The following is a 26360-nucleotide window of genomic DNA, read 5'->3' on the forward strand; positions in this document are numbered from 1 at the left end:
AACTTATTCAGACTTTAAAAAAGCTTTTTTCGTTAATATTTTCCATCTGCTTGAAAAGGTCAATTTTGTCTACACTGAGAGTAAATGCCACCAAAAGTCTTCATGTTTCTGCCAATGCAGTTAAAGCAGCACAAGAAACACAATTAAGTTCTTTTGTGCTTCTCTTCAGGAAATAGTTAATAAAAGAAATTAATTGTTGGATTCAATTACATAGTTTTTATTCAGCATCAATTTAAGCTTTACTTCCTTGAAAAAAGTAAAGTCTTCAAAAAGGAAATTTGCTTCATAAAATAAAACTACAATTTCGTTATATTTTTAAAAGTATTAGGACAGGCTCAATAAATTTCATAAAACTCACTCTTACATTAGCTAACAGCAAGATTTCCCAGACTTTCCCAGACTAATGTTTATAAAACCCTGTGAAAAGTTTCTGTTTGTTAAATGCACAGAAGAAATTTGGAATAGCAAGTTTGAGTGGTATTAAATACAAAATCACTTAAAGACTCATTTTTCTGTCAAGGAATATTCTTTCCTGGAGACTGAATTGTAACTTGATTTGTTTCACATTCCCTTTAGAGACAAAGAGTTGTCTTCCATAAAACATAAACGATTAAATGCTTCTCATATATAGGTACCCACTGGTCTTGTCACTGCTCATGGGTTAGACTTGCTAATTTCACAAGGAAGGCAATTTATGCTCCTTCCCTTCCTTCTTTGAAATAGGACTTCCTCTCTGGGACTGCTGCAGCACTGCACTCCTGCACCATTTACTCTAACTCGAACAGCTGCTTTAAACTAACTACTGGACACAACAAAGAGCTTAAGAGTGTGAGAATTTCCACTTACAGACTGCTGGAAACCTCAAATGAATTAGATTTCCAGTAATTGGAGCCTTTCGACTTTCCTTTTAGGGCAAACTGAGGATCCCCTGTGCTGAATCTGCACTAATTCCGGCTCCCTCAGTGTCCATGTACGTCAGTGTCCATGCAGTACATCCTAAGCCAGCCTGTCATGTCACCACACTTCCCTTGGGCTTCCTTCAGCAACATAGCAGAGTGGTCTGACCAATAGTGACAGCTGGCCTGTGCCAATAGACTACATTCTTTCTGGCTCCCTCCAACAGTGTGGCTCAGCCCAACCCACTATGTTAACACATCTTCCATAGGCTTTATACAGGAGTGTAGCGAAAGTAGTCTAGCCCATCACATGAGCCTACCTGTGCTAGTGGACCTTCTGTATTCCCACCAGTTCCATAAAGTTTGGGTCTGTGAGTGTGTCAATGCAGCCTGCCATTTGACCACTCCTTTCACTGGCTTTTCTCAGCAGCAAAACAAATCAATCTAGCCCAGGGACGGGCAAAGTTTTTGACCTGAGGGCCACATCGGCTTTCCAAAATTGTATGGAGGGCCAGTTAGGGGAGGCTTTGCCTCCCCAAACAGCCAGACGTGGCCCAGCCCCCGTCCCCTATCCAAACCTCCCTGCTTCTCGCCCTCTGACGTCCCCCCCCGGGACCCCTGCCCCATCCACCCCTCCCTGTCCCCTGACTGCCCCCGCCACCCCATCCAACCCCTTCTCTCATTCCTGACTGTCTCACCGGGACCCCTGTCCCACCCAACCACCCCTTCTCCCTGACTGCCCCCTGCTGCCCCATCCAACCCCCCTCTCCTTCCTGACTGCCCCCCAGGGCCCCTGCCCCCATTCAACCCCCCCTCGTTCCCCAACCTCTGACTGTCCTGACCCCTATCCACACCCCCGCCCCCTGACCACCACCCTGAATTCCCCTGTCCTCTATCCAACCCCCCTTGCTCCCTGCCCCCTTACCGCGCTGCCTGGAGCACTGGTGGCTGGTGGCATTACAGCTGCGCCGCCCAGAGCAGCAGGACAGGCAGCTGCGCCACTTGGCTGGAGCCAGCCACACTACTGTGCAGCACAGAGCACCGGATCAGGCAGCTGCTCTGCTGCCCCGCAGCCCAGAGCAATGTGCTGGTGGCGCAGTGAGTTGAGGCTGCGGGGGAGGGGAAACAGCAGGGGAGGGCCCAGGTCCTAGCTTCCTGGGCCAGGAGCTCAGGAGCCGAATAGGAGGGTCCCATGGGCGGATGTGGCCCACAGGCTGTACTTTCCCAACCTCTTATCTAGCCCATACCATCAGCATGCCTGTACCAGCAGATCATCCAAATAGCTGGAATCTGCAGGAAAAGGTAAAGCTAAAATTTTCCTCTTCCAGGTTCCTCCTTGTGTGTGTCATGGCAGTTTAACCTAGGCTTCCACCTTATTGGTTGTGCTGAGAGTTGTCCCAAAAGCAATGCAGAAGAGAGGTCTAATATCTCATGCCAGCATCATGCCAGTAGACAATACAAATGGCTTTAATCCTGTAGCAGTACATCAGTATTAAGGGAGAAAAGTGGCCCAGATATGACATAGTTGTACAGCCACTGTAGCATGTCTTATCTGAGCAAGGGAAGATTCTCAAACACCAGTGCTACTGCCCAGCGATTCTAATCTCTTGGTCTTAACCTCTCCTTGTCAGAGGATGTTCCTCTCTTAGTTCAAGGTGTGCATGGATTGTGTTAGCAGCAAACTGCTGTAGATGTAGAGGAGTGTAAAATCTCATTAGAACGTTAGTCAAGACAAAGACCCCAAGGATTTTTAACATCTTGTCCTTGAAGAGCCTTCCACCCATGAGGCAGGACAAGTAGGAATTTCTTCCAAATATTTCATGCCTTCCGCAACTAGTCAAAAACCCTATGGGAAACATGAAGGTCAACAGGTTTGAATCCAAGCTAATTCCATATAGAATATAATTCTATTTTTAAGAGAACCTTTCACCAAAAGGGGAAGGAATCTATTGCAGATTTTTTTAACTGCTGCATTACTTTCAATATCACTTTTTAGAAGACCAAAGATAAGTCAATAAATCAATAAATAATAGCATTTGGAATGAACAAGTTGTAACCATTTTCCTTTTTTCTCAGAAGTGATCCTGATAGCCCAGGGGAAGGAAGAGAAAATGTATAACAGAGATGCTAGCCCTCTCTAATTTTCCATAATCCCTGGTATTGCTCAATCACTGCCTTATGTGGACCTTGCTGGACTATGTTAACATGCTCTAGGTACCTCAAGTATGCCTCTAAGGTCCACAAGGGGCAGTTAGAGCACGACATGCATCCTGTGGCTAGTGAAACCAGCACCCCAAGCCACACTGACAGTTGCCATGGTTTGCTTCCTGTCAGACTCTCACTGTGCAGTCTGCAGGGGAGGAGAAACCTGAGGGGCAGGAGGAGGCAGTGACAGAGGAGGAGAGTGAAAACATGAGAGATGAGGGAGAAGAGCTGTAGGATCACCCAGGAAAGTGGTCAAGGCTCAAAACTAGTCAAAGTAATTAAGCTCCCTTGGTGGCATAGGAGAGAGGCTTTCCCAGGACCGATCCTCCCCTTCTCTCTTTTTAGGGGTGGGAGTCAGGGGCACAATGGGGGAGGGGCGCAGACCCCCCCCCCCGGCAACATACAGGGAGGGGAAGGAGGGGAGGGGAGGGAAGAGGAGCGGGGAGAAATCCTGGTTTCTCCAGGGGCAGGGGAAGTGAGAGAGGAGGGGACTGGGGCAGAGAGGTCCTGTTTTCTGCAGGGAGAAGGAAGGGGAGGAGGCGGTGGGAGAGAGAGAGGTCCAAGCCACCTCCCTAATTCCTCCCTAATTTTTTTCTTAAACAGCCCTAAAAGTCTCAGAGTGAGGTTATCATCGCTGACATCTACATTGCTGAAAATGTATTTAAAGAAAGGGTCTCTCCACGTAGTCTAGTCTAGAGGTTCTCAAACTTATTTGATCATGTCCCCCTTCTTTGTGTTTGTAGTCATTTACATCCCCACCCCACTCCTGCCACACAAGTACATATACAGCCACCCAGCTCTGAAGGCAGAGTGGGGAGCGGTGGTCACTGTCTGGGCACCCAACTCTGAAGGCAGTGCCGCCACTAGCAGCAGCACAGATGTAAAGGTAGCAATCCATACCATGCCACCCTTACTTCTCTGCTGCTGCTGGCAGCGGCACTGCCTTCAGAGTTGGGTATCCAGTCAGCAGCTGCTGTTCTCTGGTCTCCCAGATCTGAAGGCACTTGGAGAGAGAGCGAGAGCAAGAGACGGTCTGAGACCTGACTTGAGAACCTGACCTTTTCAATCCAAAACCAGAGTTTTTGATACAATTTCATTTCACAAAAATGTTTGAAAGGTTTTGTTTCGATTCCAATCCAGAACAAAAACATAATATGAACCTCGAAATCATTGCAAAATGGAATTATTGTCCTCTGGTCAACTCTACTTTTGAAAACTTTAGCTATGGCCCTTGGTACACAGTCTGGGCTTAACAACATAGGCCCTGATCCTACAAACAAGAATGTGCTTTAATTTAAGCATATGATTAATCCTATTGACTTCAATAGTTTTGTATTTTAAGTACATAGTTTGTACAATAGTTATGGATTTCATGTACTTAAAATACATATGTACTTAAATCTAAGGACATGTTTAAGTGTTTTCAGAATAAAGGCCTTAATAATTTTAGATTCGGCTGTATTTTGAATACATTCTTTCAGAGTTGCGTAAGAAAAACTAAAACAGTAAAATATTAAATACTATATTAATAGCTGTAAAATACATTTACTCATCACTCCCTCCCCCCCCCCCTTTTAAGGGTATATTTGGACTAATAAATGTGTTGATTTCACAGAAGAGAAATTAAATGGCAAGAATTTGTTTCTAAATTATTCCATCATTCATCAGTTGTCTCTAAAGCAAAGTAATAAGCAATGCAAGATAACTCTTAGAGAAAGTAATAAAGCAAAAAAGAGGAAAAGTTAGTATCCCATGAACAACTATTTATTGAATTGATACCTTAAAAATAAGGAATCAAATACGTTGAGATGAGAACAATTTTTGGTCTGGTCTTTTCTACATAGCATTGAATTAGAGATACTCCCTCTTTTTTCTATTGAATGGAAACAATTTTTGTTCTTTGATTTGTCTGGAGGCTAAGCCTAAGTACAGCCATCAGTGACAAATTAGTGGATATGTCATCTTTAGAAGAAAGGAATTAGCATCTAATAATGTTTCTTTTGTCAATTTTTTAATTAGCCAAAATGCCTTTCAATTCTTCCTTCTTCAGGAAGCTGAAATTAACTTTTTAATTGAAGGGTCCAGAGATAAAGGTGACTCTTACAGCTGCAAGTTGTTCTCATGACATATTGAGTAACATTTTCAAAGTGGCTGGAGTTCCTATTATTGGACACACAGTGAGAATCTGTGGGTAAAAAAGTATAGACATAGTGCTTTGTATGTATAATGTTAGAACATAGGAAAATTGAAATACAGCTTTATAATTCTCGAAAGACACCAAGAAATAGATTTTGCTTCGTAATAACTTCCAAGAAGATATTTGAAGCCTGAACCTGAAAGGGGCTGAGTATCCTCAATTTATATTGATTTCAGTGGGAGGTGAGGTATTTAGCACTTCATAGAATCAAACTGTCCATAATGTATGGTGCCATTTATATAGAATGGCTATAATATTCTTCTTGGAAAAATACAATTATTTATAATTCTGAACTAACTAATCATTCAGGCACAAATACTGAAAAAAGAATGAAATATGGAAATAGATAATCTCTAGACAACAAATACAGACCTTAATATAAGAGTATTTTTAAAAAATCTATTAGACACATCTGGCCATTTCTACAGCCATGTCTGGTGACTTTGGTCATAGCAAACTACAGTAAAAGCAGAATTTGTTTTTTTAACTGAATTGCTTCAGACCATTTTCTTTGAAAACACAGCACATAATTCCCTAAGGAAGTAAAGGAAGAATATTGTTTGTCTGTAAAGGCTGAAAATTATGTTCATACTCGGTATGAACCAGGACAGCTGCTTAATTCTCATAATTCCATGCACTGAAAGTTAAAACATTAATTTTTTAAAAAGTCTATATTGGATAAAGTAATATAGTACTAAACGTTTCCACAATTTAAAGGGACATATTTTGAAATGTAATCAATTAAAAATTAATTGAAAGTACTTTCAGGTACTGCATTGATTTTTGTAGTTTTACAATCATATTTTCCTACTTTAAAAAAAAGGTTCTTCTTCACATTGATTCCAATTAGGTGTGCGCGTGCTACGTGCATGGTTGTCGGATACTTTTTCCCTTAGCAGCTCCCGTCGGGTTGGCCAGGGAGCCCCCTGGAGTGGCGCCCTCATAGCACTCAATATATGACCCTCCCAACCTGACCCCCCTTCAGTTCCTTCTTACCATCTGTGGCGACTTGGATACCACTCGTCCACACGGTTCTCCTCAAGAATCCTACTCAAGGTTCCTCCTCAAGGTTCTCCTCAAGGTTTCTCCTCAAGATCCGCAGGAACAAGGCAGAGGTAATTCTGCTTGCTCCAGCGTAGCCGTGCTAACATTGGTATACCACACTTCTGGACATGTCAGTTAGCACCCCAATTGCTCTGCCCCTCCTTCCTGATCTGATGGAAGCATGGTTAAATGCAAGGGAGCTCCAGTGCACGGAATCGGTGAGGGAGGTGCTCCTTGGTAGCACAAAACCTTCCACCAGGGCCACCTACCTGGCCAAATGGAAACAGTTTTCGTGCTGTTGTAATCTCAGTCAAGTATCTCCACTCCAGGCATCTATATTGTTCATCCTGGACTACCTCCTACACCTGGAGTGGCAAAGCCTGACCGGATCGTCTATCCAAGTGCACCTTGTGGCCATCTCAGCATTCCACCCTGGAGAGTTGGGCTGTTCAGTCTTGGCCAGTCCTATGGTGGGCCGTTTCCCTAAGGGCCTGGAATGCTTATACCCTCAGTTTTGCCCACCGGTACCAACTTGGGACCTCAATCTGGTCCTAGGTAGGTGTCAAGGTTCCTTCCCCACACTGAACTCTAGGGTACAGATGTGGGACCTGCATGAAAACCTCCTAAACTTACTTTTACCAGCTTAGGTTAAAACTTCCCCAAGGTACAAACTATTTTACCCTTTGCCCTTGGACTTCCACTGCCACCACCAAATGTTTGACTGGGTTTACAGGGAAAGCGTTGTTTGGAAACGTCTTTCCCCCCAAAATCCTCACCAAATCCTTGCACCCCCCTGCCTGGGAAGGCTTGATAAAAATCCTCACCAATTTGCATAAGTGACCACAGACCCAAACCCTTGGATCTTAAGAACAATGAAAAAAGCATTCAGTTTCTTACAAGAAGAATTTTAATATAGGAAGTGGTAAAAAGAATCACCTCTGTAAAATCAGGATGGTAAATACCTTACAGGGTAATTAGATTCAAAACATAGAGAAACCCTCTAGGCAAAACCTTAAGTTACAAAAAGACATAAAGACAGGAATATCCTTTCTATTCAGCACAGCTTAATTTTCTCAGCCATTTAAAGAAATCATAAGCTAACGCATATTTAGCTAGATTACTTACTAAGTTCTAAGACTCCATTCCTGTTCTGTCCCCAGCAAAAGCATCACACAGACAGAGACAGACCCTTTGTTTCTCCCTCCCTCCAGCTTTGAAAGTATCTTGTCTTCTCATTGGGTCATTGTGGTCAGGTGCCAGCAAGGTTATCCTAGCTTCTTAACCCTTTACAGGTGAAAGGATTTTTCCTCTGGCCAGGAGGGTTTTTAAAGGTGTTTACCCTTCCCTTTATTTTTATGACAGTAGGTGATATCGGAGCCCCATTTGAGCTGCTTGCTACATGTTCCTGTCTGTATCTCTTGTGGAAGGTAGCCTTTCTGGTGGCAATCATATCGGCCAGGAGGGTATTGGAGCTAAAAGCATTAACCTCCAACCCCACCCCCCCTTTCGTACACAGTCTTCCAAAAGGACAGGTACAACTCAGGCCGCACCCACCTTTTCTTCCCAAGGTAGTATCCCAATTCCACCTCAGCCAAGACATTTTTCTACCCATTTTCTTCCTCAGGCCTCATGCGATTGCACAGGAGCAGAAGTTTCACTCTTTAGATGTGCGCAGGGCATTAGCATTCTACACTGAGTGCACAAAGCCTTTCAGGAAGTCAAATCAGCTGTTTGTTGCGGTGGTGGACTGGATGAAGGGGCTTCCAGTGTCCTCACAGTGCATCTCTTCCTGGATTACGGACTGTAACCGTTGCTGCTATGACCTTGCCAAGGTTTCAACCCTGGCTATAACGGCCCACTCGACAAGGACTCAGGCCTCTTCCACCACTTTCCTGGCCCAGATACCCATCCAAGAGATCTGCAGAGCAGCGACCTGGTCCTTGGTGCATACCTTTGCCACCCACTATGCCATCACATAGCATGCTAAAGATGATGCAGGTGTTGGTAGAGCAGTGCTCCAGTCAGTGATTCCTTAACTCCGATCCCACCCCTGTGGGAGTCACCTAATTGGAATCGATGTGAACAATCACTCGAAGAAGAAAAGACGGTTACTTACCTTCTTGTAACTGTTGTTCTTCGAGAGGTGTTGTTCACGTCCATTCTAATACCCACCCTCCTTCCCCTCTGTCGGAGTATCTGGCAAGAAGGAATCGAAGGGGGGTTAGGTCGGCAGAGTCATATATTGAGTGCTACGAAGGCGCCACTCCAGGGGCCTTCCTGACCGACCCGACGGGAGCTGCTAAGGGAAAAAGTTTCTGATGACCATGCATGCAGTGCATGCACACCTAATTGGAATTGACGTGCACAACACCTCTCAAAGAACAACAGTTACAAGAAGATGAGTAACCGTCTTTTTTTTTACCATGTTGTTTTGTGAATAACCGAGATAATCAACAGGGTAACTGATTGCAAAGGACAAATAATGAAGCTGATGATACAAAAATTACTGTCAAATGCATAAAGTTAGCATTCTGAATAAATAGAGAAAACATTTTTTACTGATCTTTCAGTTATATAATCTTAGCAGTTATTTGTCAAAACAAGAAGTACATATAATGGGCAGAATGTGATTTTTAAATTGACAGTATCTCTTTAAAGGAGGTTATTGGCAACAACTAATCTCACACTAATATAAAATAGGAGTAACTGAACTGAAGTCAACAAAGTTATACTGGTGAAAAACTGGTGTATATGAAATCACAGTGTATCTCAATATATTCGGTAGAGAATTCCAAGTAACAGAACCTTATTGCTGGAAGAAGAGATCTGACTGAAATTACAGAATAGTCATTAATCTTTAAGAATTGCCCTACATGAAGTTCAAAATTGTTATAAGATAAACATACGCAAAATGATTTTTATAAATAAATGACTTTATCATCAATATGTCACTTTCCACATACAAGGCATTTCTAGATAATTTGTGCCTGATAAATTAGCCACTTGCATTGCAGGATCTTTACATTTGTATTATAATTTTGTCTATCTTCAAACATTTTGGTTTGCCATTTATGAACAATAATTTTACAATTGTGTTTTATTTGCAGCATCTGGCGAGGCCCAAATATAAACTGCACAGACAGTTCGGGTTACACTGCTTTACACCATGCAGCTTTAAATGGACACAAGTAAGTGCCATGTGCCCAATATTTATGGCCGTATTTCTCTGGGTAAATTTAAAGCATGTAGCATAACACTGACTTCTTCTTTGAGTATTGTCCCTATGGGTTCCATTTCAGGTGTTCATGTACCCTATGTGACTTTGATCAGAGAATTTTGGTAGCAGTCCCCAGTGTTCCCTCTAATTTTTCCCATGTATGGAATGAATTTTGTTATGTGCATCAATATGTGATGTGTGACACCTCTCCCCCAGCTGCAGGTCCAGGCTTAGCTGGGTTGAGGCCAAGGTAGGGGCGCCTGTCCCCCAGCCGCAGCAGGTTTGGGGCTGAGCTGAGTCAGGGCTGGGGGAGGGGGCAGGGCGCCGTAACAGTTCTGGGACTTGGGGAGAGGCATCTCTCCCCACCACAGCCCTGAGTGCCTGTGTGATGCTTAATAAGTAGCTGCTTAGACGCACAGCTTAGAGGGAACTTAGGGAGTGCCCATTTGGTCTGCACCTTTACCCTAGCTATCCTCATGTCCCATATCAAGGATATATAAGGCAGTGTCAGACAAACTGCCCTCAGTTCCTTCTCAATAGCTTCAGCCTCAGATGGAGCAACTTTCATTGTGCACTTCTTTACAAGTTTGCTTTTAGAGCTAGTTTTTTCCTATAATTTAGTAATTATATATTAGCCCCCTTAGTTTTATTTTTTGTTACTGTTTGAGGAGATTTTTTCCAAGATAACTTCCATCTCCCTCCCATGCCTCCCCTTGTTTGAAGTCACCCCCTCTAACTTGCTCAGGGGTTTCTCCTTCTTCTTTTGAGGGAAATTATTTTCCTTCCTTGGGTTATGCCTGGATCCCAAGGTTTTAAGAATTGCCTAAGTTACCAGGAGTGGGTATTACACCACCAACCAGGGAACTTCAGAGATCCAGTGTGGTTAATGGAGACTTTCTTGAGGCTGAAGGGTTGCTAGTGGCAGAATTCCACAGGGCCTTGACATCACACAGGTCAGACCCGAGAGAGACCTGGGAGGGCAACGTCAAGTTAGTAACATGCACTCTAAGGGATCCACCCCCAGGGAAGTCCTCCAAGATGGTTAGACTGACCACTAGACCATGGGAAATACAGGGGGCAAGTTGGTTGGGCTGAGACATGAGACCACCAGTGAAACAACCAGTTATCTCAAGCAACTGAAATAGGACTTGCAGAATGGGGGAGGGGGTGCTGGCCACTACTCCATGGCCAAGTTCACCCCAAGTTAAGAAAGATTCTGCCAGCACCAGCCCAGTAACTTGCTAATCCTGGGGGCAGGCAGGGTACATAGAGAGATGCCATCTTATGGAATGTGAATACATCCAGGACTGGACTGCAGAAACCCATCTATTGAAAAGTGTTCTCCCCAAGTTGATGGTGCCAGTGATGGTCCAGAAGAAGGGAGTCCAAGGACTCTTGGATTCCATCTGTAGTCAGACAGTGGTCAGTGGTCCAATCCTCCTTAGTATGGGATGATGGTACCCATAAAGGTTTGATTCATCTATAGTGTATACATGGCAATGTGAATGCTTACCGCAACCAATGTTTACAACTGACTGCGGGGACGCATACCAAGGTTATAACTGTAGCTCTGGCTGAGAAATTGGCCTACCCTATAATCATAGGTTGAGATTGGGCATTTTTTGGCAAGTCATTAACAAACAGGCCCACCGAGTGAACAGGGGTCCAGATTGGTCATTGCAGAACGAACCCCAAAGCCTGGTAAACCTTGGAAAGTTGGAAGACCCTAAGGATGGCACATCACAAGCAACAAGGTCATAAACCCTGTAGGGAAATAAGGAAGGAAGAGGTAATCAACTTCTAGGGTAGGAGTTTTGTGGAGGAACAGAGGAGTGACCCTATACTTAGAGAAAAGGAGGCATTAGCGATTAAGTGGGCTATGGATTCCCTCAGGTATTTCCTGCTGGGCAGTCCCTTCTCTTTGATCATTGATCATGTTCCTCTATGCTGGCTCCATACAATGAAAGATCTGAACCTGCATATAATGTGGTGGTGTCTCCTGGTACAGTCCAATGGCATCAGGGTGAAACACCAGGTGGGAAATGACCACATTAGAGTCAATTTTTTTCTGCGGGAAATAGGAGATGGAGGTGACCTGCCTCAAGATTGTCCTTACAACTTGAGGAGTGGGATATATGAGCTGGCATGCCTTCACTTATTGAGGAGGAAGCTAACAAGCTCTTCAAAGAAGGAAGCCAATGAGCTCTTCTGGGTCCAGGCAGCACTAACCAGGCACACCTGCAGGGCTTACTTGGCCTTAAAAAAGGAAAACCTGCCACAGAAAGGGGTGACAACTAGGGGAAGACTCAGAGACTGCTGGTTCTTCTTTGAGTGATTGCTCATGTCCATTCCATTGTAGGTGTGTGTGCTCGTCACATGCACTAGTGCTGGAAGTTTTTTCCCTCTGTGGTATCTGTAGCTACCAAAAGGAGGAGGGATTTTTAAGGATGGACTCTAACCCTGATCAGGACAATAAAAAGCCTGCCAACAAGCTGGGCCCAAAAAGGTGAATGAGAAACTGCCAAAGAGACTGAGCGCTCTTTTTTTTCCTTTTTCCTTTCTTTACTTTGATCCCCTCATCCTTGGGGAAGGGGGAAAGACCTTTATTTTGTCTGGCTTTACTCTTGTATACCCCAAGCAAGGGAAGGACTCTGTGAGTGTCAGAGAAGGGAAGCAATCCAAACCATGGTCTGGTGGGAACTCAAGAGGTCTCCACCCATCACAGGAACAAGTGCAAGACTTCCTAAAGACAGGCGCTCTGCTCTGCCGATAGGACTCACTCGGCAACAGCCTCTAGACTTGTTAAAAGTATGGGGAGCTGTAGTGAGTGCCCACAAGTGGTAGCTGACCAGGAGAAGAATGTCAGGCAGCACTGGAGGGGACAGACACAAGGGGTTTTTGCCAAAGGCCCAATGATGGGTCTCGTTGGGTGACTCCATTTTGTTTCTTTGCTCCAGACGGGAGTTTGGTTGGAGACGAAATTTGGGCTGGACCCCCACAGGTACCATGCATTGTGTGTATCGTGAAAAATTCTGGGGATGTTCCTGCCCTTATCTGGGGTCTTCCAGAATTAGACCTCTTTGCCACTGCCTCAGTAGGAAGTGTTGGAAATTTTGTTCAAGAGGGGGCTTGGGTCATTACCCATAGGGCTTATCTATACTAGAAGCACTACATTGCTGCAGCTGCACTGCTTTCATGTGTCTGGTGAAGACACTCTCCCACCGACATAGCAAAGATGTGTACAGTGCTTAGGTTGCTGTAACTTGTGTCTCTCAGTGGGGTGGCTTTTTCACACCTCTGAGCTACGTAAGTTATATTGATTAAGTGGTAGTGTAGACATGGCTAGACTCTATTACAGTTTGTTTAGAGGTAATTACAGCTTTCCATTCTGTGGTCAAAGGACTCTCAATCTTTGCTCACCCCACCAGTTCTTGATTTACCAAACCTTCATCAAACCTTTTACTACATCTTAGACAACTGACCCTGGCATGGGATTTAAGCTTGTTCCTCAGTGCCCTGATGAGACTTCCTTTTGAACCACTGGATCCCTTCTACACCTCTCTAAGAAAACTGCATTCGTAGTGGCTATTATATCTGGTAGGAGAATTAGGAGCTTTAATGACTGACCCTCTCTACACCACCTATTATAAAGAAAACATCTTCCCCTTTTACCTAAGGTCACTACATAGTTCCACATTAACCAGGTCACTCAGCTGTTGGTTTTCTACCTCAAACTTCACCAAACTAAAAATGAAGCTTCTCTTCATATCCTAAATATCAAAAGAGCATTAGCCCTTTATTTGGAAAGCACTAAACTCTTTCGGGCCTACCCCAGATTGTTTGTCTCTTTCGCACATAGAGTTAGTGGAGCTCCTGTCTTGACTCAGAGACTTTTTAAGTGGTTCTCTCAATATATCCTCTCTTGTTGCAAAGCCACTAATATCCAATCCCCTCCTTGGGTCATAGCCCAGACCACTAGATCACAGTTTACCTCTACAGCCCTATCAAAGAATGTTTCAATTGCAGAAATATGCAAATTGTTTTCCTAAATCTATTTTATTCACAAATAGTTACACTCTTGGCTGCAGAAAGGTGAAGTAAGATAGAAAAGACAGGGTATTTATTATGTGTGATGAATTGTATTACACAAACTTGCCATTTCTCTAATATTACGGTAGACTATATTCATCTTACAGCCCATAAGTGCTAATTTTATTTATAAATTTACAGACACAAGAGAAAATAATGCTAAGGTCAGCACTGTGAATCCTCCAAGCTTCACTCCTGGAGCTAGATCCAGAATAATCAATTACTGTCATTTATCACCCTGGAATTAGCCCAAAGTAATTAATGTAGTCTACTAAACTCTGTCTTTCTGAAAAAAACAGAAACATCATGGGCCTTTTCTTATGATTTATTCCTTGTGCAACTGTGTATTCCCAGTTGTCAGAAGGCTAAGGCTTAGCTTGCAAAAACTGCCCAGTTTTTTTTAACTTAGCTGTGAATATTTCAGAAAATATGGGAGTATTGAACACAAACCACCGCTTTGCTACTTTAAAAAGTGAAAATCTGAGCAGAAGCATAAATGTTTCTATGATATCCAGAACCAGCCATAGACTTCAGGCTAATCATAATAACATATTAGCATTCTCAAACATAAGGAGGATATGATGCCTCTTTAGGTCTGTTTACATTATCTATTTAGTTAGTGTTTTCATATCTTACACTATTTTTTCTTTAAGAGCTTAGGATATTACTTTCAAACACACTCATTGTTAGCCTAATTCTGCTTCCATTGAAGTCAAAGGCAAGTTTAGACAGGATTTTTTAAAAATAGGATTACAGCAAAAATGGCTAGAATTTGAAACTTGAAAGTTGGTATGGACATAAGGCATAATCCTATGGGGTATAAGTACCTCCTGACGGTTGCAGAGCATCCTCAACTCGACTGACTTAAAAATCAATTCTAAGCATGCTTATTATAATTTGGTAAAAGTTAGGAACACCTAATGAAGCCTCAGTCTCCCCATCACCACTCTGAGAGATCACAATGCACATTTATCGTCCCATTTTGACAGGCAAGAGGACAGCTGCTTCCTTGAGTAAAGGGATGAGCAAAGCAGGTGCATCTGCTGGGAAAATGTATGTGAGGGAAATTGTAAACATCACACTGGTACACACAGGTTTCAAAATTGTTCAAAAACAATGCCTGTCTTATCGTCGGGGCCAGAAAACAAAACGAGTGCAATTTTTCTGAAGATCCTGTGATTGGGTATTTGCATATTTGTTACATTCAATAGTATTTATCAAATATCCATCTTTTACTATTCTTTTTAAAAAAGGAAATATCTCTCTGTGTTGTAACAAAAGAGCTGTAAAAATGTAAACCTGTTAAAAACACTCTCCAGCCAAACAAAAAACAACCACCTGCAAGTGTGGAAATTAACTCTGCCCCCTTCCCATTCACCTCAATAAATTTGTTTGTGAAATTCACATGTAGATGAAAACAATTTACAGTAAAATTAACCACAGATGATGTCTTTTTTCCCTTTTAATTTTAAATAGCAAAAGAAATGAAATGACAAAAGGTACATTAAAATGTTAGGGTTGCAAATTAAAATCACAAATAGTCAGAAAATTTAAAAAATAGCATTTTCTATAGCAACTTTAATTGGCTGTATTGCAGATATATTGCGTTGTCTGTTCCTGCCATTTTCTCGTTAAGCTTGTATGTTATAATAAATATATTACTATTTACTATAAAATATACAGGATGCACTCCAATCAACATTGTTACTGGAGTCTTAATTTTGACATTTTCTGATTGTTTGTGATTTTAAATATGTACTTTTAATATTGCTTTAATGTGGTTATTCACATTTATATAGAACATTTCTCTTAAACTCCTTTAAAGCTATTTTTTAGCTTTAGTCCATGACCTCTGATTCTTGTGTCCTATCAAAACAGCTTTTATCCTATCAGTTGCATGACTTCCACAGGTTTCAGAGTAGCAGCCGTGTTAGTCTGTATTCGCAAAAAGAAAAGGAGTACTTGTGGAACCTTAGAGACTAACATCCACAGTACATACTCTTCAAATGAGCTGTTAAAAAGACATGCATTCTTTACATTTTTTGATAGATGTCTGTAGTAAGTTAAGATTACCTTGGCACTCTTTGAAAGAGTAGAAGATAACAAACAACCTTGAACATCAAAGACTATTTTAGTAAAAGAAGAAATGTTGACCAGGACATAGAGGTTATTTACCACCGAATGCATAATGTGCTATGTTCGACCGCATAATCACTGCCCTATCTGTAGTAAACTCAGTGCTTTGTAAATTGCGGTGGGGTACCTAGAAAGAAAAACGCCTTAAAATCAAATTCAAAACTATTCTAATTATGCTTTTTTACCAGCTGATTCTATCACTCTATCATTGTTCTATTCTGTATCTTTTATATCTCACCAATGATCTTTTTTTACTGCCAGCATTCATCATTGTGTACTTCAGCCTTCTAGTAGTCTAATATGTTATAATACATTTCTTTAAGATGTCATTTATGGCCATCCAATATTTCTATTGTATGTCCTTATTTTCTATTTGAAATCGCTCTTGGTTATGTTTGTTATCACTCCCGGGTCTTTTTATTGCTTAGTGTTCAGTTAAAAATATACTCTTTAGGCAACTTTAACCCCCTAGACTTCATTAATTTGTATCTGCCCAAACTGCAACTTCTGAGCTACCATGCTCATAAACACTCTAGCTTTCCCTGAATTTTGATTTCATTGTTCTACATCATTTGCTGATTCATCTGATTTGGAGAAAACAAAAGTATAAAATATGTATTTATTTACTACTCCATCTTAGTTGTATTTTGATCAAAATATTTTGTTTATAGAATAAATATTGGACCTAATCCCAATTGCTGCAGTACTCCATTCATTATCTTCTATGTTTTTCAACTTTTTACTAGTACAGTATGCTACCCTTTAAACAACCTATTATAGTTTCTCAATCAAGTGGCTCTCATCCTGAAGCAAACTCCTAGGTTAACTATGCCCATCAGCCACTTGAGGCAGTTCAAGGCACATTTTTGTTGAATGTAAAAGTGTTGGCTGCCGAAGAGCCCACATCGTGCCAAACCTCTCAGTCATTTGCTTCCACCAGGAAGTAGTTGAACTTATTTCTTGGATCCACCCCTTTTGGAACAAAGAAGTAGTGGGGCTAACCTTGCTGCCTGTGGCCTTTTTTCACAGTTTGACCTTCTCAGTGGTAGGTAAAGCCCAGCATAAGATGTCACTCAAGACCCAAGTGCAATAATCCATTGAACTGCACAGCCTTTATGCCAGATTTGTCATGTCTTCTTCTGAAGGCAGCAGTGCTCTTTCAGTGGCAAGATATGAGTGAGTCTCAGTCACTGGTAGGCTTTCTTCCTCCTTTGTCCAGTCTCTCCAACAGTATGCCATTGTTCTTATTGCAGTGTTTGGGACACATTTAGGGACTACAGCTATTTCCTCAGGGTTTACATTTGCCTGTATTTTTAGTCAAGGCCTAAATTCTTAATGTTTTTTGCAGTCTGCTTAGAAAGTACTCCTAAGGTTTTTGGTACCTGCTAGCTCTTAAAGAGCTAGTGTTTGCTTACCAAGAACTGCCTCTACTAGCTGATGGGTTTAGTTAACTTATTAATTATTCAGGGCTGCAAGAAGATCATTCCATGAGAAGACAAATTTACAGGTAGGACACAACTGATTTATTTTTTAACATACTTGCTAACTGTAGCTCATACCTTACTATCATTTTTTAAGCAGAACTCCCTGTTGAAATCAATATGGAATTTTGCTTAAAAATCAGTGGCTTAATATAGCACCTTCTATTTAATCTCTTATTATAAAGTATGGTAAATCCCTACAAATTACAATTTAAAAATGGGTTTCAGAGTAGCAGCCATGTTAGTCTGTATCCACAAAAGTGCCACAAGTACTCCTTTTCTTTTTAATTTAAAAATACTAACAGGAACCAGAGTAGCAGCCGTATTAGTCTGTATCAGCAAAAAGAACGGGAGTACTTGTGGCACCTTAGAGATTAGCAAATTTATTAGAGCAAAAGCTTATGCTCTAATAAATTTGTTAGTCTCTAAGGTGCCACATGTATTCCTGTTCTTTTAACAGGAACCAGATATAGATGAAAAAATAATAAAGTTGTTTTGTTCCTCATTGATCTTGGGAGATGGAGAGTAAGAAGCCAAAAATGAAAACAGGATTTGCAAGGAGATTAGTAAACACCTAAGTGTGGTATAGTTAGATGTTCTCTTGCTATGAGACTCTGTGGAGGCAATGTCATGAAGAAGAAAAAGGGGTTGCTTACCAAACATAACACTTGTACTCTAAATAAACTGCTTTCCACACTGACCCTACTTCTTCCGCTGTGCTTCAGAGCTCAACTCATAGCAAGACTTCTGAAGGGGAAGAGGAACTAGGGAGTGGGATTCTTATACCTTCATTCTGTGGAATGTAAGTCTGGAGGGACATGCATGTGCTCTCTTACTGCCAGCTACTGTTTAAAAAGGTTCTGCAACTATGTGAATAGGCTCATGTGTCTTACAGTGAGTCTCTGTGGAGGCAATGCGTTAAAAGAACCAGCATTACTGTCAGTAGGTAATTTCTTTATTCAGTCAATAAAATAAAGAACAAACATGAAATTCAGTCACATATACCATTTCGGGCTATGTTTTTGGTCTGTATTCAGTTCTTAGGCAAATTAATTTCAGTAGGTTTGCATGAATGACTGTGGGATTTGGCTTATCTGTTATTAAGAATAAACATTTTGACAATGTGTACAAACTTTATAAAACAAGCTGTCCTCTCAATTTTTAGCTTTTTTTCTTCCTTCCCCCCTGTTTTCCAGGGATATAGTTCTCAAATTACTTCAGTATGAAGCATCAACTAATGTGGCAGATAACAAAGGTTATTTTCCTATACACTTGGCTGCTTGGAAAGGAGATGTAGATATTGTGAAGATTCTCATCCATCATGGGCCATCACACTCCAGAGTGAATGAACAGGTGAAGTGATTAAAAATCTTTGTTTATGTCATCAGAAAATAAAACTAAGTATTGTTTAGGCTTGATAGAGTTACAGCCAGATTCAGCAAAATATGTCTGTTTTCCATGCAATTTAATGCTCTAGAAACTTATTTTTGGGTTTGGTAAAGTCTTCCATGTTGCATGTGCAGAATATATTTTCTGCTGAATTGGGCATAGGCACTAAAAAAACTATATTTAAGGAAGATTGAGACATTGCTATTTGTTTCTAGAGTTCTTTTGAAGGCAAAACTTTAGCTTTCACAATACCCTCGTTGTACAATCAAGTACAATAAGCAACATACTCACTTTTAACATATTCACTTCCTTAAAAAATTCTTATGCACTAAATTACAATATTTTCCTATCTATCTGGAATATTTGGAATGTAACATAAGATGAATTTATTGTGCAAACATATACTACAAACAAACATGGTATGCATATATCTGAGTAAAAGGGGCTAAATTATCCATCCTTTCAGCTGTATGGCAAATGCTGGCAAAAAAGACATTATAGTAGGTAGGGGGGCAGGGTCTATTCAACAGGCTATTGACTGATGATATGGCTGCTGTAAGACCCTCTTTGGCTGTTATGCATGTTTTATAATAATTGTACCTGTGGGATTAGTGGTCAGACAGCAACCGATCCTTGAGCAGAAACCATGTCAACTGACCCCCAGGCTCAGGTATTTTCCTAATCCCATCAGAGCTGTAAATTAGTCTGTGTAATGGCACTACCTGGCCAGGAAACCTCTCGGTGCCTTGCAGTATAACAGATTCTCTAGACTTCCAACCTGCTCTGAGGATGGTTCCTGTTCCTGCCCCAGTCTTGCCTAGGCCCCATTCCAGCCTTGTCCATGCCCTGTTCTGATCTTGCTCCAGCTTGCATCTGCCTCCTCATCCCAGACCCTTGGACTCTGGCCATCCATATTTGAACATAAGAACAGCCATACTGAGTCAGACCAAAGGTCCATCAAGCCCAGTATCCTGTACTCTGGCCAATGGCAGGTGCCCCAAAGGGAATGAACAGACAGGTTATCATCAGGTGATCCATGCCCTGTCACCCAATCCCAGCTTCTGGCAAACAGAGGTTAGGGACACCATTCCTGCCGATCCTGGCTAATAGCCATTGATGGACCTATCTTCCATGAATCTATCTAGCTCCCTTTTGAACCCCGTTATAGTACTGGCCTTCCCAACACCCTCTGGCAAGGAGTTCCAAAGGTTGACAGTGCGTTGCGTGAAAAAAAACTTTTTTGTGTTTGTTTTAAACCTGCTATCTATTAATTTCATTTGGTGGCCCCTTCTTCTTGTATTATGAGAAGGAGTAAATAACACGTCCTTATTTACTTTCTCTATACCACTCATGATTTTATAGACCTCTCATATCCCCCCTTAGTCGCCTCTTTTCCAAGCTGAAAAGTCCCAGTTTTATTAATCTCTCTTCATACAGAAGCTGTTCTGTACCCCTAATAATTTTTGTTGCCCTTTTCTGAACCTTTTCCAATTCCAATGTATCTTTTTTGAGATGGAGTGACCACGCAGTATTCAAGGTGTGGGCGTACCATGGATTTACATAGAGGCAGTATGATATTTTCTGTCTTATTATCTATCCCATTTGACTTTTGACATGTAGCTGGACTTCAGCTACGATACTCATTTGACTTTGTCTATGGACTCTGATTTCAGTTTTGACCCCAACCTGTGCCTGAACCCAGGTGCCAGCACTGCCCTTATCCCAATCCTGAACCTCTGCTCCATCCACAAGACCTGACTATCTGGAACCAGCACCTGACAAGAATGAAAACAGTTGAGTTATGGGATTATCACATTGTCAGTGTGATGCACTCTTCTGCAGTTGAGTGCTGGCTCTATACAAGAAAGAAGCAAGGCAACCACTATGGCGATACCTGGCCACCGTCTTGAAGAGACTTCTCAGGCTTCCTTGTAGCTCCTGGGTTCTTTGTCAGCACACTTTGAGAAGTAGGGCTGGTTGGAAAAGATGTTGTTGTTTTTTCATGAAAAAATTAGAAAGAAATGGAAACTTTTCATTTCATTAGAAATTTTTTATTATTGTTTAAAAAAATTTTAAGAAAAACATTCAAAATGAACTAAATGAAAATATTTGGTGTGCTTCAGAGAGTTCCTTCCTTCTCTGAATGAAATAAGAAATGCATTTAATTTGTTATTAAATTTTTCATTACAAAAATCAAACCAAATGAAAATTTTTCATGACAAAAATGTTGACCAGCTGTACTCTACATCTGAAGAAAAAGCACATTTTCTGCTTCCTGAAGTAATGATTTGCCAGGAGCTGCTGCCAGTGCACATAGGAATAATGAACAGTTACTGGCCTTACTGAGGCTGTGCAGATCCCTGCCAAAGGGTAAACCATCCCTGTTAGCCTACACAAAGACAAAAAAAACCTCACTTGCAAGAGAAGAGGCTCTCCCTGAAAGAACAGATGAGTCAGAAGATGAGGTAAGGGTTGTCAGCCCCTTTCAGTCTATGTCCCTACTCCCACAGTCATTAGGTGGAGTAATAAATGCTTCATGAAGGCTTATACTTTTTAAAAAATCTTTTTTCTATCCTCCAAAGAAAAATCCTCATTGTTTGGCTAAGACCTTCCTGGGAAACTTCCGTAACTTTGTCCAGACAATTATTTTCCTCAGCCCCTAAGACTAAATCCATGAGTATAAGTGCCCAGGCTTTGGCACTTCCTAAGTCTTGTTGTTTTGTTGCCTCCCCAGTTACCTCCTCAGGAAGGTGAGGTGTCAGATTGAGCCTGAGGTGCAGCCTGCTGATTTAGCAAGGAATCTCAAACAAAGACTGGGAAAATGGTCTGAGGAATGTCTGAACCTATGAGACTTGGAAGGCCAGAGGAGAAACTGGATCCTTCAGAGCCGCCCTTTTCCTGGGGGGTGGAAAAGCAAGAAAAAGCTTGCCTTGTGCCTGAAATTTTATGTAGACAGCATTTACCTTCATGGATGACAAACAAGATTGTTCAGAAGACGTAGATGTCACAATGCCTGGAGTGGCTCACAGTTAAGAATGACAAACTCAGAACCAACTGTCAGAAAATAGAGCAGACAGCCCAAAATGGTGGTATAGTCTATCATTAGATTTCACCAAGCTGGTAACAAAAGTATACTCCTGTATCACTATATTAGTTTTATCCTGGAGTCACAGGCAGTCCCATTAAGCATTCCAGCCCCCTTTTACCACCCAGAACCCAGGCAGTCCAGAAATGAACATCTCTCCCAGGATCCAGTATTTTGTATATCTTGCTCATAGCAAGACAAGCTGAAAACAGTTTGGCAGGTGTTCCCAGCATAGCATGTGTCCATAGATTTCCCATTGTGGGACATTCAATGACCCACTCTTTGAGGTTAAAACAAGGAGGAGTCCTTGTGGCACCTTAGAGACTACTCTGAAATCTTTGAGGTTAACCTTCTACTTCCCACGCATATACATGTAATCCAGTTAAACTGATTTACATAAGGTAATTGCCAGTCATTCATTATAATAGAGACAGATAAGTGAAAACAATACAGGCAATATTCATTAGTTTCATGCAGAGTATACACATCTTTGATCTTAAGGTTAATTAAAAGAAAAGGAGTACTTGTGGCACCTTAGAGACTAACAAATTTATTTGAGCATAAGCTTTGGAGAGCTACAGCTCACTTCATTGGATGCATTCAGTACAGGATACAGACAGATGAAAACAATGCCATCAATACATTTTCCTTGATTTCTTATCAACATCAGTGAATGATGCCTACCAACTCACTTAACATCTCTTTGATATCCACTAACAATTGAATGGGTACAATTAACACTTCTTTGGGGTTGTGACCTGGGCCGGCTAGCTATCAGTGCCACAGTAGCTTCCTCAGAAATTTACAGAAATAGGGTGATCTGACCTATCAAGTGGATTTTGTAGTCCTGCACTGGTCAAAGATAGCTGATTTAATCTTGGATTCCACATCTCCTTCAAGGATTCCTTAGATAGAATGGTGGTGGAAGTTACCAGAAAGATTTTTTTTATCAAAGTCCCGTTCAATTCTTGGCTCCTAATGATTCTTCCTACGTATTCAGATCTTCCATCTACTGGTTGTCTGAGATAAAGCAGAATCTAGAATTTTGTGCCACTAATCCTAAAAATGATGGGAAATTTCTCAAAGATTTTGCTTGCAATTAATAGTTTAAATCAAATCAAACACCCTGCTCTTCTTCTGACAGCTAATGCATTAAGCTCGTTCCTAATGGCATGACAAACCCTATAGGTGGGGGAGATCTTCCCTTCTGGAATCATGGTCCTCAAAGCATCCACTTTTGGGGCAAAATACTGAATTTTATCCTCTCAGAAAACAAGGTTTCCCTCCTATGTTATAAAAGTCAAACCTTCTGGATTTTACACAAAGGGTTACTACTTTTCCATCCCTGAACAAGTGACTTATCCAGTATTGATATCTTGTCCTTTAGTGCAGTAAATGACATGGTAGAGGATGGGACAGTGGCCAATTCCCTTCTCGTGTCTAATATTCTGAAACATTCACTTACTGAGACTCCCATTTGGTCCTTAGTTTTTCCCTCTTGTGATAGAGAAACTAAGTAAACTGTCATTTTAAGCCATTCAGTGCAACAGACCAACATCTTTTTACCTTTGAAGTGGTATTTGTAGTGCCATTGAAATAAACATATTATGTGCATTACTATAGTGCCTCTGGACCCTGATCAGGATTTTGCTAGACACTAAGAAGACACACTCCAGATGAAAAAAATCTTACAATCTATTAGAAACAACTTCAGCTATGAAGGTTGTGGAAACTGTGGCCTTATCTTGCCATCCACCATAGATAACTTTTCACAGGGATAAGGTATTAGTTAAGGCTTACTCCAGTTTTCTTCCCTCAGTTTTCTCCCCTTTTATTTGACATTTCCTTCCCAAATTTCTGACTCTGCCTCCAGGCAAAGATAAAATGTGGCACAACTAAGATTTGAGAAGCACCCTTAAGTTTTACTTAACCAGGAATGAATACTTCCGTAGTGTGGACTGACTGGTCTTTTACTAGCTGTCTAAAGAGGGAGAGAGGGTGTAAAGCTATTTCACAGCCAGCTGGATCAGATCCAGTTTTCAAGAAGCCTGTGCAGCAGCTGAGACCCTGTGCCAGATCAGAATTTGGGCCCATGCCACTTGGGTTGTTGCCATCTCCTGCATAGAAAGAGGAGAAATGATAGTTGATGAGCTGTGCAAAGTAAAAAGAAAAGGAGTACTTGTGGCACCTTAGAGACTAACAAATTTATTTGAGCATAAGCTTTCGTGAGCTACAGCTCACTTCACGAAAGCTTATGCTCAAATAAATTTGTTAGTCTCTAAGGTGCCACAAGTACTCATTTTCTTTTTGCGAATACAGACTAACACGGCTGCTACTCTGAAACCTGTGCAAAGTAGCAACTGAGCATTCTCTCTATACCTTTACTAAGCACTACCAGCATTTTCTCACATCAGTCAGAGTGCTTAGAGCTGTGCTTCCATCTCTTTCAGGATGGAATGGGAATGGAAACTCAGTCTTCCTATTCTGTGTCCCTCCCCTTTCCCTGTGCCCTCTGCTCAGATTAATTTTAGGTGTCCTGGCTGGCCCACCCACAGGGTTTGTGGTATGCTGCTATATGGAACCCATGGTTTCTGCTGTTGACTACAGAGAAATGAATTTTAAACCCATTTAGCTGATTATTTTTGTGTGTGTGTTTAGCCTGTGCCATCACAGAGGCCCTCCCTAAGGAACATTTATTGCAGCAGACACTCACCAATAGCAAGAGTAGGCTAACAACTTTTCTTTCAGATTGAGAGGAATCAAACTGGAGGGGAATGGGGGGCCTAGAGAGTTCATAAAATCCTGTAATTCAGTTGTTCATTATTTTGTCTACACCTAACCATAATGGGAATCCATGATCACATACAAATCCAAATCACGTACAACTAATTTATAGGTAAGTGGGATTCAAATAGTTATAAGGCCTCACAAACTAATGCTCAAACATATGAAATGAGATTAAATATAATTCTGCTACAAATGGAAGGTAGTAACAAAATAAGAATACTTAGGCTTGTGGAGAAAAAATAAGATTTTGAAAAACAAAATACATGATATCTATTTAGAAATTCTTGATGGGAGTAACAAGGAGAGAGACACATTTTTAATGTGGTACAAAGGGATGTAATTAGAAGTAATCAGGTGAAAATAAGAAAAAAAAATCATGGTAAAAGAGATCTGTTAACAGCCCCCCAAGGAAAGAAGTGGAAGCATTATAGTTTGACAGGTTTTAAAACTGATTGGAAGGAGCACTAGATAATATACTGTAGGGAACAAGCCCTCACTGGCAGTGGATTAGTCTTGATAACTATATACTATAGATCTTTTCCAACTCAGATATCCATGAGTTTATGGATTTATATGGCAAATTGCCATATTATTTAATGTTCCATGCAGCATTAAGTCTTCCATGCAGCTTCTTCTTCCCTTGGAGGGAGAAGTAAGGCACAGTCACAGGCAAGCAGCCAATGGCAGTGTGGCAAGGCAACTGACCTGGCTATGCTGTCAGAAAGGTAAGGGTCTGAGTGAAGCACAGACAGGATGGTAAGCCTCAAGATCTGTGGAATTGAATATATAATTTCCCATACATCCTCAGACTCTTCCTTGTTTTATAGCCATGCTCTCTGCCACTTCTTGGCCATCACATATCTCACCCACCCACACAAAGTCAGTTTTTTGCATGGCTTGCATTACTATTTTCTCTTCTCTGGGTTTTTCTGCAGAAAGGGATAATTTTGGGCATGATTAAAAATTGTTTACATTAATTTTGAAACATACCCTTACTTGTCACATAGTTTATTGCAATGTTATGTAAAATAAATGTTTCTGAAAAGAAAACAGTATTAAAGAACAGAGCAAGAATCAAAGACGTACAGCAAATGAGAACAGCATGTCCTATATACTAGTATTACATACACAAAACATATCAATTAATAGATTTCATATATGGTATTGTAAGTAAGCAGAAATATTTGCTACAGATTTAAAATATAATCTGCTAATGTCATAGAAACGTATTCAGCATTTTAAGCTCTGAATGCCCCCTACTGTTCCAGTTATGTAAAACTGTGTTTTATAACCAGTAAGGAGGCCAACAATTGCATGACAATCATAGGAGAGGGAAATGTAGACTGACAACTCTCCAGAATAAACATATATCAATAACTGTAGGGCAAATAATATATGATTAAGATTAGTGAAGTCATTACTTACATAGATATATTTTAGCTAATATGAAAGGTATGTAGATTGAGTTACAAAATGTAAGAGGGTTGATATTGCAAAATGGAAAAATGTTAAACCAAACTGATGTGGAATGCTGAAAATGTTTAAACTATAATTTGTCTGTAGATTGATTGATGAATGAGAGATCTGGATTCATTAATAAATTAATGCATCATATATCATTTAAAACTATAGGTACTATAAAATATATAATTGTCAATATATGTTCAGGCTAATACTTTCATAAATATAGTTCCATCTATTCAAGCATTTCTTGTGGCAATTATAATTTCTCATCAAAATATGTATGTATATTAATAAGCCATAATATATGTTTTTAAAAGTTAACATGCACCAAAGGACAGCCACCAGATGGCTCAATTTGTAAATGTGAGTA

The 26360-nt window shown here is 40.9% G+C and overlaps 1 protein-coding gene across 6 annotated transcripts in view; it reads left to right on the plus strand.

The window, feature by feature from the left end:
• ANKS1B (ankyrin repeat and sterile alpha motif domain containing 1B) overlaps positions 1 to 26360 on the plus strand; it is a 740833-nt gene that overhangs the window by 109581 nt on the left and 604892 nt on the right. For all 6 annotated transcript variants that reach the window (XM_043491651.1, XM_043491643.1, XM_043491691.1 and 3 more), the window contains exons 2-3: positions 9450 to 9530; positions 18462 to 18618. In XM_043491651.1, the coding sequence (XP_043347586.1) occupies positions 9450 to 9530; positions 18462 to 18618 (238 nt within the window). The remainder of the gene's footprint in view (positions 1 to 9449; positions 9531 to 18461; positions 18619 to 26360) is intronic.

The sequence above is a fragment of the Dermochelys coriacea genome, chromosome 1 (assembly GCF_009764565.3).
Source record: "Dermochelys coriacea isolate rDerCor1 chromosome 1, rDerCor1.pri.v4, whole genome shotgun sequence".
NCBI lineage: Eukaryota > Metazoa > Chordata > Testudines > Dermochelyidae > Dermochelys > Dermochelys coriacea.